Source organism: Stenella coeruleoalba (genome assembly GCF_951394435.1).
Source record: "Stenella coeruleoalba genome assembly, chromosome: 19".
Classification (NCBI taxonomy): Eukaryota; Metazoa; Chordata; class Mammalia; order Artiodactyla; family Delphinidae; genus Stenella; species Stenella coeruleoalba.
Window position 1 is genome coordinate 50,538,210 of NC_137165.1, and position 19,464 is coordinate 50,557,673.

Sequence of the window (19,464 nt, forward strand, 5' to 3'; positions counted from 1 at the left end):
CAGCAGTCTCCAGCTCCTGCTGTACCTGGGGGTGCTCACTCCCTCGCTCCCTGCAAGTCTTGACTCCAGTGTCGCTTCCCCTGTGTGGCCGTCTCAGACCACCCTACTTACAAGTGCAGCCCCCACCCACCCGATGCTCCTTCTCTGCCCCCTGTTTCTCCGGAGTATCTATATCACCATCAGATATATGGTATCTTTTTTCTTATTCGTTTTGTTTCTCACCTGCCCTCCCGCCCTCAGAAGGAGGGCAGGGATTGTCACCTTTTCTATTCTAGTCTGTTGCCCTGGCACCCAGGACAGTGCCGGCCCATGGAGACTTCATGGGAAACATGAGGTGGACGACAGCACCTCAGGTGCGATCAGCCTCGGCTTAGCTGGGCCGGAACGGGCCTTGCTGCTGGGTTCCTGTGGCCCTGGCGGCCCTGGGGACTTGTGTACCTGCCGCTTGAGGGCTGCCAGCTGGTACAGGTCAGCTTCGAGCTCGTCGGCCCTGGCCTGCATCCTTGACAGCTGCTCCTGTTTCTCCAGGAGGGAGTCGCTCACGGATTTTTGAGTTTCTTCCAGTTCTAGGATGGTTTGGGTGCACTCCTCGGTGGCCTGGGGGGTTAGACAGGAGCATCCTGGGACCCTGCCCACCGGTTATTCAGCCGACAGAGCAGAGTCAGGCTGGGAGGACCCCAGGACCCTCTATGCACATGATCCAGGAGGATTCCCAAAGAGACGGGGTGCAGGAGAGTATTGGGGGTGGGGAGGCCAGCAAGGGACCCCTGGCCAGACCCTCTGTGGGGTGGGGCGGAGAGGAGTCCGTCACCAAGCTGGGCAGAGGAGGCCCCTGGGGAGCCACGAGGGGTCGAGAGGGATGGACGCCAGGAGTGGCCAACGTGGCAGAGAAATGCACAAACCAGGCCCGGAAAAGGCCCCTCTGTGCCTCCAGTAACATCCAAATGAGCAGTTGTATCAAGTCTGTCGTTTTCAGCTACCTTTCCTCATACAGGACTCCCCCTACAGGGGCTATTCCAACATTCTCCATTCAGTCCTCTGGGTGATGCCATGAGGTGAGGACCCATTTCACAGGTCAGTAAACAGAGGTACAGAGAGGTCAGACAACGTGCCTGAGCCATGAGTGGAAGAGCAGGGCTGGGACCCACAGTGGGGCTCCGAGGCAGCTTTCTGTCTCATGTAACCCTCGCCTCTCAGGGAGGGGCCACTGCTCCTATCTCCACTGGCAGACGAGGAAATTCAGGCGTGGAAGGTTTCTATACGCACTGAGGCCACACAGCTGGTCAGCAGGGGCTGAGGGAAGTCTGAGCCCACAGCCCAGCCTGGTGATCACAAAAGGAGGGGGCACTTGGGCCATACAGCTGGTCCCTTCTCAGGGCAAGGCACACACCACAATGCTCAGTCGATCTGGACTGGTGGACGGGGACATGGGCTCGAGTGGGTGCCCTCCACGTTCCCGCTGGCCCATCCCCACCACCCACTTGGGGTCAGTGACACAGGGACTCATGCCCTTCACCAGCACTCCATACTTCCCTGATGCCATTTCTGTTAGGCAGAAAGGGGCAGAAATAGGGCCGCCTCCAGTCCTAAGCTGCACCCTCCCTATATAGATCTTCTGTTAAACCCAAGACAAACTCCCAAAGAAAGCCCCTATCAGAGCAGAACGTTAGGGGCACTCGGGAAGCACCTACTGATCTGACACCCACTGTATCTTGACCCAGAACCAGCACGTGGGGTGTGAGGCTCAGGCTTTTGTCCCCAGCACAGAAGAAAGCAGCTTGTCTGATTCTGCACCTGAGCTCCTCTCATCACCCCCAGCCCCCACTGTCACTTCTCTGTCTCCTAAAACAGCCCTGACACAGCAGCTGTGACCATAGCTCTGGGAATGAGGGGCAGAAGAAGAGGCGGTGAGGCAGGTGGGGCAGGGAGGGGCCGGCCGGGAAGCAGGCAGGAAGGACAGAGTGAAATCGCAGCCCAAGCTGGGGAAAGTACATCAGAAATACGGCCCTGGCCAGTGATGCCTGCACGCCTGCCAGCTGGGCTGGTGACACAGGCTGACCGCCTGTGGACAGGTGGCCTGCAGCGTGGTCCCTTCCCAGTCGCTCGGCTCCCCGACCTTGTGAATGTCCCTGATCTTCCGTCTCAGCTCGGTCTGCTTGCGGTGGAAGTCTGTGCGGGTGAGCAGCTTCTTGTCCATCTTGCACTGCCCCTCGGCCCGAGTGGAGATGGTCTCTCTGCGTGCGACAGCCAGCTCCATGTCCTGGATCATCTTCTCCTGCTGCTTCAGCAGTTGGCTGTGCTTGACCTGGGTGCACAGAGCAGAGGGACCTCCCACCACATCCAACTGAACCATCAGGGAACCCGCAGGGGTGATGTCCCCAGGGGAGAAAGGAACCTGGGGGCTTAGTCAACCGGTCAGAGTGATTTAAGGTCCATGTAAAGAACACCAGGCAAACAGGGCAACACTGAGAAACCGTCAGAGACCGGGGCAGGTGGGGCGACATGAGGACTAGATGTGGCCCAGGGTTGAGTCCTGGAGCAGAAGAAGGACATTAGCCAAAAAAAACGGTGAACTCTGGTTAGAATTTGTAGTTTGGTTAACTGTATTGCACCAAGGTTAATTTCCTCATTAGGAAAAATGCACCATGGTTTTGTGAGATGGTGGTGTGTAGGGCCTATAGGGCCTGGGCTGGGGGCTGGGTCGTGGTGGGAGCTGGGCTGCGAGGGGCACCAGGGAGCTTTCTGCAGGGGTGGACGTGCTCTACGTCTCCATGGGGTGGTGGCTGCATACGTGTGCACTGGACATTTAAAATAAGTTCATGTTACTGCATGTAAATTATTCCTCAATAAAGTTGATTCAGAATAACAAAAGGATAGACAGGCAGGAATCCCCAAGTTAAGTTAGGAGTGGTGGTGGGAGGCCTAGCCCACGAGGTTAAAACAGAGCAAGGGTGACAGTAACCAAATGCTCTGCGCTGGCACGAGCCCGTCAAAATAACTGTCACAGCAGAGCAGAGATGCAGGACAAGGATGGCAACCTCAACTCCATCCCTGTGATCAACGTGGCCGTTCAAATCAGTGAGAGAAGCACAGATCACCTGATACATGCCGCTGGCATAACTCACTCCCCAGCAGAGAGAAAATACGATGGACCCCTATTCACAACATCCCCAAATAAATTCCAGGTGTATTCAAGATCTAAGTATGTGCAAACAACTGACAAAGCTCAGGAATCTGTTTGTGTAACCTCAAGCTGGGGAACCTTCTTAACAGTACCGGAGACCCAGGAGCCATACAGGAAAAGACTGATACACAACTAAACACTAAACACATTCTGAGCGGAAAGAGACCATAAAAAAAATGTGTAAAGGCAAGCAGTAGACCAGAGGTAACGTTTAGAATAGGTATTAAAGACAGGGGTTATTAACCCCAATATACAAGGAGGTTCTAAAAATTGCTAAGAAATAAGAAACAGGAAAATCAGGCAAAGATATAAACAGGCAACCTCCCAAGGAGGAAACGCCAAAACACACACACACATATACACACCGGCACACACGTGTGCTCAATCCCCCACGTGTAAACCAGCAACGCAAATCCACTGAGAAACCCCTTTTCATGCAGTGGGTTGTCAAATATTATAGACCAATAAACAAATGAGTGAGTTTAGCAAAATCACAGGAACAAAGTCAATGTAAAAAAGTCCGTTGTAGGGGCTTCCGTGGTGGCGCAGTGGTTGAGAGTCCGCCTGCCAATGCAGGGGACACGGGTTCGTGCCCCGGTCCAGGAAGATCCCACATGCCGCAGAGCGGCTGCGCCCATGAGCCATGGCCGCTGAGCCTGTGCTCCTCAACGGGAGAGGCCACAACAGTGAGAGGCCCGCGTACCACACACACACAAAAAAAGTCCATTGTATTTCTGTACCTTAACAATGAGAAACTGGAATTTGAAAATTTTAGAAAGTACCATTTACAACAGCACCAGAAAACACGAAACACTTAGGTATAAATCTAACAAAACATATGCAAAACCCGAATGCCGAAGACAAAAACACTAACAAGGGAAATCAAACAAGACCAAGTAAATGGGGAGACAGACACACCTGCTCACGGACTGGAAAACTCAGCAATGCTAAGGTGTCAATTCTCTCTAAATTGATCTGGAGCCTCAAATCCCAACCATGATCCGCGCAGGAACTTTTGTAGAAATTGACAGGCTGATTGTCAATGTTTTTGGAAAGGAAAAAGATATTGAATAGACAAGACAATTTTGTAAAAAAGAACAATGCTGGAGGAATCACATTGGACAGGGCCACAGAAATCAAGACCGTGTGGATTTGGGCTCTTGGATCAGTGGACACAGCAGAGGGCCCAGAAACAGACCCATGAAAGCAAATATGGTCATTGATTTCCACAAGGATATCATTGTAACAATTGTTTTAGTGACAAAACAACAAATTGGAAACATTCTGAATCTTCACATCAACCTAGGAATGTTTCATTAAATTATGTTATATCCATAGTATATTCTGCAACTGTTAAGGAAAGATAATGTCTGGATTATTTTTAAAAAAATAAGTTGCTGAATTATATGTACTATTTTTGTTATGGAAAACAAAACAAAACAAAACCACAACTAGGGGGCAAGGGGGCGGTAGCCCCGTCCGTCCATGTGTGTGTGTGTGTGCACATGCCTGTGTGGCTGTAAGCTCTGTGATAGAGGGTTTGACCTGCTGCAACTTCTGCGGTTTGAAAAGTCGGTTAAATGGAGTGGTTTTCTAAAACTTATCAGCAGTAGATGCATTTGATCAGACTTCCTCTGGACTCAATAGCTAGCGGGGTTATTATTATTATTAACCACGTAATTAGAAAAGTGATGTCACATTTGTTTTTATTACCTGCTCTCATTTGTATCCTTAAGGCCCTGAACCTTTGGCTCAGTGACAGCCTGTGATTTAATTACCAGCATTTTCTCAAGGGAATGAAATCCAGCTAAAGATGACAGTAGAGAGAAAACATGGCTCGGAAGGAAAAGGTAGGTGTGTTCCTTGAACCCTGTTACTGAGTGAGAGTCTTTCTGGTCCAACAGTGGGATACATCTCACAAATGGGTCGTGAGATTGGTGGGGGTGGGGGTCACAGCCAGCGTTTAAAAATACTGGAGTGCATTGCTTGCACAGAGTGAGGGTAAAATAGTTCATGAATACTGTGCAGACAGCTGTGTGTCCTGTAACCATTTCGGTGCAGTAAGAACAAGAATTGGACAGGCCCTGATACAGGAGGTCAGCAAAGGGAACAGCAAGTTTCCTTGTGCTTGGGCTGCAGGCCACTGTGCTGGAGTGGTTTCCTCCCAGGACCCCGAGCTCCCAAGCTCCCCACACCTCCCTCCTCCCACCCACCTTCATCCTGTGGATCTCAGCCTTCATGGCCCGGATCTCTGCCTGGCCCGTCTCGGAATCCACTGAGGCGCGCATCTCTTTTGCCAGTTGGATTTTTTTGTCCCAAAGCATGATCTGGTGTCTTTAAGGGAAGGAGAGGCAGTGTAAGAGCTGGAGAACGAAGGGGCTTTCTTTCTGATGCTTTGGTGATCGCTGTGTGCTGTGCTTGGGGTGGGCACCGAGCACAAGGAGCAATGTCTGTAATGGGCTACAGGAGACCCTCGCCTTCCCGTCCATGAGGGGCGCCCTCACCTAGCAGGTGGCCTGGTTAATTTGCAGGCACCCAGGCAAGGGTTTAGATAGAAACAAATGTTACCATTCTGGGACCAGAAGGTGAACTCAACCCCAGTGCCCACCACCCTCACTGGGGGGCCGGGGCAGGGGGCTGGGGCAGAGGAGAAAACAGATATGTAACTTTAGGAGAAACTGAGAAAAGCAAATATAAGTGATAGAATTTGATATAAGAAGAAGTCAAAAGCCTAGATAGACCAAGAGCCTGAAAGCTATTAAAATGTTAGCAAAGACACATGCCCCCCCACCCCCTGTGGTCTGAATGTTTGTGTCCCCCTGCCCCCAAATCCACATGTTGGAATCCTTATGCCAAGTCTTGGGATGGTGATGAGGTCATGAGGGTGGAACCCCCATGAATGGGATTAGTGCCCTCATAAAAGAGACCCCACAGATCTCCCCCTCTCCTGCCACCCTGTGAGGACACAGCAAGGAGTCTGCAACCCAGAAGAGAGCCCTCACCCGACCATATAGGCACCCTGATCTCGGACTTCCAGCCTCCAGAACCGTGAGGAATAAATTCCTGTTGATTGTTTAGAAGCCCCAGTCTGTGGTGCTCTGTTGAGCAGCCTGGAGGGACTAAGATCCTCTGCAAGCTCCAGGCGGTGTTATGTGTAGATTCTGTCAAACCACAGGGAGGGGATGATCCCTTTGCCACTCAGCCCCTTGGCAATCACATGGCACCAGTCAGGGTGCATGCATACAGTACCCGCTCAAGAGCCCTTGCAACTGGAGATGCAGATCTACGTGCACCAATGGGGAAGGACATCACAGAAAAATATAAGGTTACTTCAAAGGGGGACATAGAGAGCAATCTCATTTTTGTTAAAAAAAAAATGAAAGAAATACACAGAGAAAATGGTAAAGGAAGAGGGTTGGATTACGTGTGAGTCTCCTTTCTACTCTGCACACACTGTCACAGTTTAAAATGCTTACCGTTGGGTCTGGATTACTCTTACAATCAGGCACCAGAAAGATCATACAGTTTTTAAAAAGTCTGTCCCAAAGGAAGCCACTCTATTTCCAGCCACCACGATCATGGGTTTGGTGGGAGGGCTGCCCTGAGCTCAGGAGACAAGAACCCCACTCTTCCCCAGGATCCACCTCGGGTTCCAGAGCCGCCCCCACCTCCCGGGCCGGTTTACGTGGATGGTGGCCTCCCACGGCTCTGCGGGGCAGCGACCCTGGGACAGGACGCACCCGGCACTCACTCCGCCTCCACCAGGCTGTTGAGCACGGCCGCCTTCTCCTCCCTGAGCTCGTTCAGCTTCTCCTGCATTTCGATGGTCTCTCGCTCCGAGGCCTGCATGGGGAGGGGGCGGCTGAGGGTGGGGCTGAGGGCGGGCGCACACCTGTTCCCCCGCCTTGCCCCCTGCCTGCCCACCACGGGCGGGAGCTCAAGGTGGAGCCTACCTTGAGCGCACGCACGAACTCGCCCTCCGTGGCCAGGTTGCCCTGCTGCAGCTCCTCGGAGCTGCATCGGTTCTGGTTCATCAGCACGTTGAGCTTCTTCAGGTCATTGTCCAGGTCCTTCATGTGCCGCTCGATCTGCTTCTGCTCTTTCTTCTCCTGGTCGATCTTGTCTGAGGGGAGGGCGGCCGGGGGTCGGGGGTGGCTCCTGGGGGTTGTGATCCGGGTCTGTGCCCAGAGCGCCCCCCAGCCCCGCCGACCTTCGGGCACCCCCGCCCAACCAGAGGAGGCCGAAGGGGACAGGGTTGGTGCTCAGACACCAAACCCCTAGGAAAGACCAGCCAAGCTCAGGGGCAGGGCCGGAAAGCAACGACCCTGACCACCAACAGGGGGGTTTGGGTGGCTCAAGGGCAGGACAAGCAGGCGGCAGGACCTCTGGGAAGAAATGGGCATGATGTGTTCAGGCCGAGTGGGCCCTGGACACCAGGCAGCACTTCCTGTGGGGCTGCAGGGCTGGGCTGACCAGGTGGGACCGGGACACAACAGCAGGTGCTGTGGAGGGGGGCTGGGAAGGGGAGCTCACTTTCTATACGTAGTTTCTTCTGCTCCAGGATGTGGATCTCCTTCTTGGACATGTCCAGGGAGGCCAGGTGTTCCTCGCGCCCCTGCGTGGCCGCCACCATCTCCTGCTGCAGCCGGAGCCAGGTCACCTGGGCCTGCGTCACGCCGGCGTTGTGCTCCTCGATCAGCTTGGTCAGCCTCTTGATCTCCAGCTCCAGGGGCCCCACTTCTTGCCCCTGAAAGTGATGTTCACCAGAAAGAAGAATGAGCCTCTAAATCTGGGTGGGCTGCCGAGCGTGGGGACCCCTGAGATCATGTGTCTGTACGACGAGTAGGGGGTCTTTACTCAGAGGGACCAGGGACCCTGTCATTGGGTCCCTTCCCCCGAGGGCCCAGGCCATATGGACTGACCTGCTGTGGGAGATATGGGTCTGGGGGTCTGTGACCCCTTCCCCTCCCTCCACTGGCTGGGCCCCACCATGCCCCAGTCTTGGGGCAGGGGCAGCAGGGCCTCTGTCACCCAAGAGGCTTTGCAAATTGTCTTTTAACAGCGCACTGTCATGGGTTAGGGTCTTTACTCCCTTGGAATCCAAGCAGGTTGCAGCTCTGAGACCGCACTCTGGTGTCGAGGTCTACCTAAGAATGCGCCCCCAGCTGCCCATCCTGTTCTGGGACTTGAAGCTGTTGGTGGGTTCCTCAGGTCAGCGATACCTGGATAACCTGTAGGACTTCAAGCCCCAGACTCATCAGACGGCTTCACTTAGAGCTGCAGTCAGTGGCTGAGATCCCGCCTGCTGCCTATCTTCGCATAGCCCGTGGGCCGCGCAAAAAATCAGAAGAGAATTTTGTGCCAGGCGGAAGTTATATGGAATTCAAACTTCAGGGGCCCTAGGTAAGGTTTTACTGCACACGGCCACACCCATCTGTTTACGTACTGCCCGTGCCTCCTCATAGCCGCTGGGGTGGGGGATTGCGACAGAGACCATCTGGCCTGTAACACCTGAAATACTATCTGGCCCGACAGAGAAGGTCTGCAGACAGCCCGAGTCAGAGCACTTGGCACAGACGCGTGTGCTTCACCTGTATGATCAGCGGGACAGGAACGCGTGTGTCCTACGTGAGTTCGTTTCTGAACATAAGAAGTTCCTGGAATGGCCAGGCATGGATATCAACCCGAGCGGCCTCTCCCGGCCCTGGGGTCTTACCCCGAGTTCAGAAATCATCTGCTCCAGCTGCTTGTTCAAAAAGTTGATGAGGCCTTGCTTTCTCTCAATCAGGATTGTGCGCCTGGAGATTTCATTTTCACTGTTTGTGATGAGGTCGTTGACTTTTTTCACTTCCTTGTCCAGCTCAGCCAGTGTCTTCTGATGCATGTCCAGCCTGCAGCTGGTGTTCGTGACGTCCAGGGTGGTCTGAGCAATGTCACCGTCAATTTTGGAATGATGTGTCACCTGAATTAGCAGAAGGAAACATGTCTGAACTTTTTTTCTCTCTCTGGGAGGCTCCAAAGGAGCTGGTTGGCTTCTTGTTTCCTTGATCATCCAGGTATTCATCTGGAGAAATTCCAAAACATAATCAGGAGAGGAGGATGTTGGCTTTCTCTCCACCTCAAGACCTGTCAAAGGACCTACTTGTTGGAACCCTAATGATTTCTCACAGAAAAAGAAAGCTAACATTATTATCTCTTCTTATCAAACAAACAGTAACGTGCATTGAAACGGGGAAATGTGAAAATACAGATGATCACCCATAAATCTGCCACACAGTTAGCCAGCGTCACTATTTAGAATCTATCCTGCCTTCCTGACTTTGTATATAAACCCCTTTGCCCCCCACCAAAAGAAAAACAGGATCACACTCTACATATAGGTTTGTAAGCCACTTTGCAATTTGACAACTTTCATGTCATGTCATTTTTAATGGCTGTGTAATACTCGGTCATATTTGTAACAGAGATTAGGAAGCAAGTCACAGCTGTCCCTGGGAATGTCATCTGTTCCACAATGATCATGGAGCACTGCTCTTGACAGCTCATGTGTTTTGGTGAGGAATACCAAGATGCCTGCCTTCTTTGAGCTTGTCAATCTCTTATCAACATTCCAACTCTAAATAATGCTGTGACAAACACCAACTTCTAATTTCTATTTGATGGGACAAATGTCCTTACATTTCACTGGAAAAGCTGGACACAGTCCTTAAGAGAAAAGATTGTACTGTACTGGGGCTCTCGCCAACCTTGGTTCTGGGGGTGGGAGCTTCAGCCCGGGGCAGAAGTGCCCAGGGCTCCGTGGGGCTGCCACTGTCCCGAAGGCTGGGCCAGCCCACCCTGCCTCCTCTGTTGGCTTCCGAAGACAGATTTGCTCCACTCTTTCCTACCATGGAGGGTTGATCATAAGGATACTTGTGAGAATCAGGGAGGGAGGCAGCTCGGGCTCACTTTGGGATCAGGGCCCCTTTCCCCGAGCTGTGGTTCTGCCTTGACCTTGCTAGCCAGCCCCTCGCCGTTGGTTGCCCACAAGTTCCTGCCCACGAAAATCCTCAGCTCTCTACCAGCCTGTGGCTCCCATCAACTCCTGGTCTCCCAAGGTCATCTCTGCCCCTCCCCACACGACCCCAGCTGGCTCTGTCACACATGCACTCTCTGACCAGCCATCGTGCATGACTTTCCAGAACATTCCTAGGTTTAAAGCCAGACCCTGCCAGCATCTCAAGTCACCCAGCTCCTTGCGGTCACACCTTGGTCCCTCTGGCCCCTCTGAGCTCTGGCTATCCACCCGTCCCTTTCTTTGCCAAGACCATCCAAGGTCACTGGGTCTTCACAGGGGCCCTGCCTTCCTCTCTACCCCAGTGCTAGCCACCCTGGAAGGGCTTCAGCTCCTAAGTCCCCTTTCAGCCACCAACCAGGCCAACCAGAGCACCCCGACCTCCCCTCAGTCCCCTCGGGCTGTTTGTCCCCTTTGTTGAGACCACCCTGGCCTCCTCCTGGGACATCAGTACTACTCCTGAACTGTGTAGGCCCCATGGTTCACCTGTGCCTGCCCTCCCTCTGGACCCAGCTGCGTATGATTCTGTCCCTCCACAATCTCTGCTCCTTGTCCCAGATATGCCCACCCTGTCTGCCACCAGCCCACGAGGTGTAATGAACAGTTTGGGAAAAGTGCCCCCTTTCCAGAGCTGGACTTGCATCTGCTGGCTATTGTTGCAAAAACTGCTGGCCCAGGACCCTTTACTGCCCTCCTGTGGACATGGGCGGTAGTACACGGGCTGCCCACCAATTGTTGTAACAAATGCTGGCCCAGGACTCTTTACTGCCCTCCTGTGGACACGGGTGGTAGTACACCTGCTGCCCACCAATTGTTGCAACAGATGCTGGACCAGGACTTTACTGCCCTCCTGTGGACATCGGTGGTAGTACACCTGCTGCCCACTAATTGTTGCAACAGATACTGGACCAGGACTTTACTGCCCTCCTGTGGACATCGGTGGTAGTACACATGCCGCCCACCAATAGTTTCAACGAACACTGGCCCAGGACTCTCTACTGCCCTCCTGTGGACATGGGTGGTAGTACACCTGCCGCCCACCAATTGTTGCAACAAATGCTGGAGTTGGACTCCTTATTGCCCTCCTGTGGACATGGGTGGTAGGACATGTGCCACCCACCAATTGCAACAAATGCTGACCCAGGACTCTTTACTGCCCTCCTGTGGACATGGGCGGTAGTACACGGACTGCCCACCAATTGTAACAAATGCTGGCCAAGGACTCTTTACTGCCCTCCTGTGGACGTGGGTGGTAGTACACCTGCCGCCCACCAACTGTTGCAACAAATGCTGGACCTGGACTCCTTATTGCCCTCCTGTGGACATGGGTGGTAGGACATGTGCCACCCACCAATTGCAACAAACGCTGACCCAGGACTCTTTACTGCCCTCCTGTGGACACGGGTGGTAGCACACCTGCTGCCCACCAATTGTTGCAACAGATGCTGGACCAGGACTTTACTGCCCTCCTGTGGACATCGGTGGTAGTACACATGCCGCCCACCAATAGTTTCAACGAACACTGGCCCAGGACTCTCTACTGCTCTCCTGTGGACATGGGTGGTAGTACACCTGCCGCCCACCAACTGTTGCAACAAATGCTGGACCTGGACTCCTTATTGCCCTCCTGTGGACATGAGTGGTAGTACATGTGCCGCCTACATGGGTGGCTGGGGAAGAGGGACACCTGGGGGCCAGGGGACCGGCCTCTGTGGTGCTGCAGCAGGGCTGGGCAGGTTTACTTCACACCCAACACACTCCATAGCTTCTCCAGTACACACTGCCCCCCCATTTTTGCTCCCAGCAGGTAGTCTTGCCCCCACTTCCCAGAATAAGAACTGGAAGTACTCCACCAGCGTCAGCTAGGGCATCTCAAGGAGATCCAGGCATGGGCGGTCTTGGTTCCAGCCCTGTCTCTCTGGTTCCTTAGCACACCAGGCCGGGAGCGAGCTGGTCTCCTCCCAGGTGTCTGGGAGGGGTGAGGTGCTTCAGGCTGCTAGCCAGATAGACAGCAGCCCCGAGGCAGGGGGTCACATCACAGGAAGAGCCAAAGAAGAAATTATTTAAGTAACAAATTGCTTTTCTAAGGACACAGGGACCCCCCTCCCCACTCAGAGAAAAGCAAGACCCCCTGGGGGAGCAAGAGAGAGCTCATGACAGGGGTAGGGGTGGGGTCCCCAGGCCAGGTGGGCCAATCATATTCACTCAGGACCTCCAGGCACACCCTGGGGAGGCAGAGGCTTGGGCAACTCCACAATCCACTTAAAATGCTCCTACCAATTTGACCAGGGTTTCTGCTGCAGCAATTTATCCTCAGACATGTGGACAAAGATGTGTGAGCAAGCATGTTCAGTGCTGACTTATTTATAAAGTTTAAAACCTAGAAACAACCTGAAGTGTCTAATGAGAGAACTGTTGAACAAAACACATACATTTGTAGGATGAAATGTGATGCATAAGCCAACATGTACTTTTTCTAAGCATATTTAATGGAAAATGTTATGTTGAATGCGGCCAATAATGTAAAATAAAACACTACATACATAGTGAAAAATTCATTGACAACTACACTTGTTTGTGCACTTTTCTCTCTGTGTTGTATTTCATTAAAATTAATGTAAATGGATTAGAGTGGATTAAAAACTGGTATATAGTAAGAGTCCTATGTCCTATAGGGTTGTGTATGCATAGGTGTCTTCACATGTGTGTTCATGTATGTGAACATGTTGCACAAATGTGTGCATGTTTGCGTGTGTGTGAACGAGTGTGCGTGTTTGCTCACATGTGCACATGGGGATGTGTATGTGCACGTGTGTTTCTGTGTGTCTTTGTGTGTATGAGTATGACCGTGTGTGTTTAGAAAAATTTCCAGAAGGAAATACACCACAATTTCAGAAGAGATTATCTCTGGATGGTGGGACTTCAGCTGTCTTATTTTCCTCTTATGCCTTTTTGTACTTCTAGGTTCCCTACAATAAAAATGCATTTCTTTTCAACTAGAAAAAAATGAAAGGTGAATGAACATGCTGAGTGCCCCTTGCTCCCCCCCATTCCACCACATGTGGTCTGTTCCCCGCGAGAGGCACCCCAATGCCTGCTCTCCCTGGGGGCACCTGCCTTTCGAGGCCCGGGTGTGTGCAGGTGGCATACCAGGTTGGTCTTTTCCTTCTGGAGCTTCAGGATGAGCTGGTGGAAGTACTTTGTCATCTTGTTGGAGGTCACGTGCTCCTGCAGCTTCTCCACGATGGAGGCATCCATCTTCCTCCCCAGCTCCAGCTCATGCTGGATGGTCTGGTGGAGAGTCTGCAATTGGCCTATGGTTGCCGTGTATTCCTGGAAAGAAAGAGCCAAAGGGTGGGCGCTGTGAAGGAGGTCGGGGAGGCTTGCCCTGCAGGTGGGAGACATGACCATACCATGTGGGCCTTGCCCAGTGCGTCCTCCGTGTCCAGCAGGGTGAGCCTGTAGGTGTTGAACTCATTCTGCAGGGCCTCCTCCTTGGCCAGGCACTGCGAAGTCAGTTTCTGCATCAGGCTGGTTTCCGTCTCTGCCCGGTTCAGGATACTGGCCAGTTTCTCATTCTTTTCTTCCTCCTTTATGATGGATTTCTTATAGGCTTCGAGCTCGCCATCCATGGACTTGACTTGATGCTGGCATTCGCTGCCAAAAGTGAAAGAGCAAAGCTAGGACGTTGGAACACCAACGATGTATGTATGTATGGTGGTACCCTGCTCAGAGGAAGCTCACAGAGTGGAGAGAAAGAAATTAGGAAACCAACTCTTTCAATAGTAGTTGAATCTTTTTTAAAAAATTTATGACTTTCGCACATTATTTATTTATTTATTTTTAATTTCTTGGCCGCACTGTGCGGCACGTGGGACCTTAGTTCCCTGACCAGAGAACCAACCCACACCTCCTGCAGTGGAAGCATGGAGTCTTAACCACTGGACTGCCAGGGAAGTCCCAATAGTACTCAAATCTTGACTAATATTTTCTAATGTATTAGAACTATTACCTGGGACTTCCCTGGCAGTCCAGTGGTTGGGGTTCCATCCTTCCACTGCAGGGGTCATGGGTGCGATCCCTAGTTGGGGAACTAGGATCCTGCATGCTGTGCAGCCAAAAATAAAATAAATAAATAAAAATAAAAGTTAAAAGAACTATTACCTATCTCAAATCCAAGTCTAAAACTCTTCTAATATTGTGATTATGGGAGGGGGAAAGGGCAGGAAACTGTTGCCTTGTGCTTGTGGGTGGGGAGTGGTTGGCGCCAGTCCATCTCCTTTAGTCATGACCATAACCTTTGGAAAGGATATGCTGTTATCTCAGTTTTGTACTCGTGAACACGAAGCTTAAAGCATTTGAGGCGCACAGTGAATGGTGTGGCTGGGAGGAATACAGGTGGCTGTCTCTTCAAATCGTCTCAGCATACTGGTCATGGAAATACCCATAAGTAATGTCAAGTTAAAAAATGCAGATCCTGGATAATGGAATTTGAATTTGTGTGTGTGAGACATTTTTTCCCTTTCATTCTGTGCTGTCCTGCTGTACTTTAAGCATGCTTTTCTCTACTTGTGGTATCTTATCCTTTGAATAAGTTTTTATTCAAAAATTCAAAAAGTACTTTCTTCTTGAACTAGAATAATACCTTCCATATTTTTCTCACATCTATTCCTGGGCCTTGGACTCTCTTCCCCCAGCAAACTGTTACTGTCTCTTAAATGTCTTGCCAGATATATTTTATGTATATATAAACATTATGTTTGTGGGTGTTTGCGTATTTCTCTCCACTTAAAAAATCACAAGTGGAAGCTTAGTATATCCTATTCTGCACCTTACTTTTTCTTCTGTTGTATCTTAGAGATATTCAATATCAGTGTATATAGAAATCGCCTTAATTCTTTTCAATGACCAGATAGTATTTTAAATATCTCATTGGTATACATTTAGGCTCTATCCAGTTTTCTGCTTTTTCCCAGTTTCACCAGTATAGCAATAAATACCTGTACACATTAAAAAAAAAAGATACAGAAGAGATATGTTGTGTTCACGCAGCAGAAGATTCGATATTAAGGTGCCAATTCTCCTCAAACTGCTCTATAGTCTCAATGCATTTCCAATCTCAATGCCAGTAGGCATTCTTTCCCCAGAAATTGACAAGCTAATTCTAAAATTCATATGGAAATCCAAAGGACCTAGGATAGCCAAAATAATTTTGTAAAAGAACAAAGACTCCCAATATCTGATTTAAAGACTTTCTATAAAGCTGTACTTATGAAGACAATGTGGTATTGGTGAAAGATAGACAAATAGATCAATGGAACAGGATGGAGTGTGTACACACTCACACACACACACACATACACACAATTGACTGATTTCTGACAAAGGTGCCATGGTATTTCAGTGGAGAAAGGATGGTCTTTTCACCAAGGGTGCTAAGACAACTGGAGATGGACATGCAAAAAAAGACTGAACCTCAGACCATAATAAAATTAACTTGAGGGCTTCCCTGGTGGTGCAGTGGTTGAGAGTCTGCCTGCCAATGCAGGGGACACGGGTTCGTGCCCCAGTCCGGGAAGATCCCATATACCGTGGAGTGGCTGGGCCCGTGAGCCATGGCCGCTGAGCCTGCACGTCTGGAGCCTGTGCTCCGCAACGGGAGAGGCCACAACAGTGAGAGGCCCGCATACCGCAAGAAAAAAAAAAAAATTAACTTGAAATAGATCATATACCTAAATGGAAGAGCTAAAATTATCACACTTTAGCAGAAAACATAGAGAAAATCTTTATGACTCTAGGTCAGGCAAAGATTTCTTAGAGAGGACATTAAAAGCATGAACTATGAAAGAAAAAAATTAATAAATTGGAATCCATCAACATTTAAAACTTTGGCTCTTCAAAAAACATCGTTAAGAGAATGAAATTACAAGCCAGCCTGGGAGAAAAATATTTTCAAAATACACATCTGGTAAAGGACTTGTATCCAGAACATATGAGAACTCATAACTCAATAATCAGATAAACCACTCAGTTTAAAAATAAGCAAAAGAATAAAATACCTAGGAATAAACCTACCTAGGAAGGCAAAAGACCTGTACTCTGAAAACTAAAGGACACTGATGAAAGAAATTGAAGATGACACAAACAGATGGAAAGATATACTATGTTCTTGGATTGGAAGAATCAATATTGTTAAAATGACCATACTACCCAAAGCAATCTACACATTCAATGTGATCCCTATCAAATCACCAATGGCATTTTTCACAGAACTGGAACCAAAAGTTTTAAAATTTGTATGAAAACACAAAATATCCTGAATAGCCAAAACAATCTTAAGAAAGAAGAACAGAGTTGGAGGAATCACACTCCCTGACTTCAGACTACACTACAAAGCTACAGTAATCAAAACAGTATGGTACTGGCACAATAAAACAGACACATAGATCAATGGAACAGAATAGAGAGCCCAGAAATAAACCCACATACTTATGGTCAATTAATCTATGACAAAGGAGGCAAGAATATACAATGGAGAATAGACATTCTCTTCAATAAGTATTGCTGGGAAAACTGGACAGCTACTTGCAAAAGAATGAATTAGAACATTCTCTAACACCATATACAAAAATAAACTCAAAATGGATTAAAGACTTAAGTGTAAGACTGGATACTATAAAACTCCTAGAGGAAAACATAGGCAGAACACTCTTTGACATAAATTACAGCAATATTTTTTTGGATCTATCTCCTAGAGTAATGGAAACATAAGCAAAAATAAACAAATGGGACCTAGTTAAACTTAAAAGATTTTTCACAGCAAAGGAAACCATAAACAAAACAAAAAGACAACCTACAGACTGGGAGGAAATATTTGCAAATGATGTGACTGACAGGGGATTAATTTCCAATATATACAAATAGCTCAAACAGCTCAACATAAAAAAAAACAAACAACCCAATCAAAAAATGGGCAGAAGATCTAAACAGACATTTCTCCAAAGAAGACATACAGATGGCCAACAGGCACATGAAAAGATGCTCAACGTCACTAATAATCAGAGAAATGCAAATCAAAACTACAATGAGGTATCACCTCACACCAGTTAGAACGGCCATCATCAAAAAGTCTACAAATAATAAATGATGGAGAGGGTGTGGAGAAAAATTTACATTCCGCTGTTGGTAGGAATGTAAATTGGTGCAGCCACTATGGAGAACAGTACGGATGTTCCTTTAAAAACTAAAAATAGAGTTACCATATGATCCAGCAATCCCACTCCTGGGCATATATCCAGAGAAGACAAAAACTAATTCGGAAAGACTCCTGCACCCCAGTGTTTATAGCAGCACTATTTACAATAGACAAGACATGGAAACAACCTAAATGTCCATCAACAGATGAATGGATAAAGAAGATGTGGTATGTGTATATATATACGTACATACATACACACACACATATATATGCAATTACTCGGCCATGAAAAGAATGAAATAATGCCATTTGCAACAACATGGATGGACCTAGAGATTATCATACTAAGTGAAGTAAGTCAGTCAGAGAAAGACAAATATATGATATCACTTATATGTGGAATCTAAAAAAATGATACATATGAACTTATTTACAAAACAGAAATAGACTCACAGACATAGAAGACAAACTTACGGTTACCAAAGCGAAAGGGGGTAGAGAGATACATTGGGAATTTGGGATTAACAGATATATAGATAAACAATAGCACAGGGAACTATATCCAATACCTTGTAATAACCTATAATGGAAAAGTATACATATATATATATATATATATATATATGAATCACTTTGCTGTATATCTGAAACATTGTAAACAACTATACTTCAATTTTTAAAAATGAGCAAAAGACACCTTTTATCAGAGAAGATATATGGATGGCAGATACTCACATGAAAAGATGCTCAATATCATCGGTCATTAGGAAGATGCAAATTAAAATCTCGACAGGACACCACGACATATCTACTAATGGCCAAAATTGAAATGACAGCACTATTAAGTGTTGGTGAGGATGAGAATGGCTGGGGATCTCAAATGCTGCCAAAGTGTTTCCCAAAGTGGCCTGTTCCATTTTGCATTCCCATACCAAGACCTGCACACAATTTCCCAGCAGCTCTGGTCATGCTACCCTCCAAACTGGAGACAACCAAATGTTGATATATGCACATGAGGGACTACTACTCAGCAACTGATCTTGTAACATCAGGCTGACTCTCAAAGCACTGTGCAAAGTGAAAAAAAAGCTAGACAAGAAAAGCTACGTATTGTGTGATCCTGTTTATATGACATTCTAGAAATGACCAAACTATAGGAACAGAAAGCAGATCAGGGTTTGCTGGGGGCTGGAGGTGGGAAGAGGTACTGACTTCTGGGATGCAGGAAATAGCTGATATCTTGAGTGTATGATGGCTACTTGCGTCTGTCCATTTGCTGAACTGAACTGTGCTCTGAAAAAGGATAACTTTTTACATAACACTAATAATTTACATAATAAATTTGTACATAAATTATCCTCAATAAACCAAATTTTTAAAAGTTACTCACTTTCTTTTTTAGGAAGTAGAAGCCTTATAAATACCTAGAATTTGACAATAACAATAACAATGAGACATCCAACTTTTATGACACAAATCTGAACACTCAGTAAAACATGCATGGGGGAAAAGACACCAGAAAGCTAGTTAATCAACTGTCATTGTCACAAAGGAGAAAGACTGTGTATTTTAAATCTTTATCTCTCTTTCTCTAATTTCCTGTAATGTGATCACTTACACTTGATAAAAATTATTTTTAAAAAAGACACACTTAGGAATCCGCTGGCGGTCCAGTTGTCCAGGACTCGGCACTTTCACTGCTGTGGCCCAGGTTCAATCCTTGATCAGGGAACTAAGATCCCGCAAGCCCCACAGCATGGCCAAAAATTTAAAAAATAATAAAATTAAAAAGACACTCTTTAAAAATGTCCTCCATAGAGAACAAACTGGTGGTTGCCAAGGGGGAGGGGGTTGGGGAAGGGATGGAGTAGGAGGCTGGGGTTAGCAGATATAAGTTTTTATATATAGGATGGATAAACAACAAGGTCCTACTGTAGAGCACAGGGAACTAGAGTCAATATCCTATGATAAACCTTAATGGAAAAGACTATTTAAAAAATGCTTATATATGTAAAACTGAATCACTTT

At 48.3% G+C, this 19,464-nt stretch overlaps 1 protein-coding gene across 1 annotated transcript in view; it reads right to left on the reverse strand.

The window, feature by feature from the left end:
• The window catches only part of CCDC40 (coiled-coil domain 40 molecular ruler complex subunit), a 42,011-nt gene that overhangs the window by 1,422 nt on the left and 21,125 nt on the right, over window positions 1-19,464 (reverse strand). Inside the window, exons 11-19 of the mRNA XM_079905203.1 lie at window positions 13,652-13,895; window positions 13,389-13,571; window positions 8,901-9,146; window positions 7,718-7,931; window positions 7,138-7,307; window positions 6,936-7,027; window positions 5,398-5,518; window positions 2,117-2,305; window positions 439-597 (exon numbers count right to left, since the gene is read on the reverse strand). Coding sequence (XP_079761329.1) covers window positions 439-597; window positions 2,117-2,305; window positions 5,398-5,518; window positions 6,936-7,027; window positions 7,138-7,307; window positions 7,718-7,931; window positions 8,901-9,146; window positions 13,389-13,571; window positions 13,652-13,895 — 1,618 coding nt within the window. The remainder of the gene's footprint in view (window positions 1-438; window positions 598-2,116; window positions 2,306-5,397; window positions 5,519-6,935; window positions 7,028-7,137; window positions 7,308-7,717; window positions 7,932-8,900; window positions 9,147-13,388; window positions 13,572-13,651; window positions 13,896-19,464) is intronic.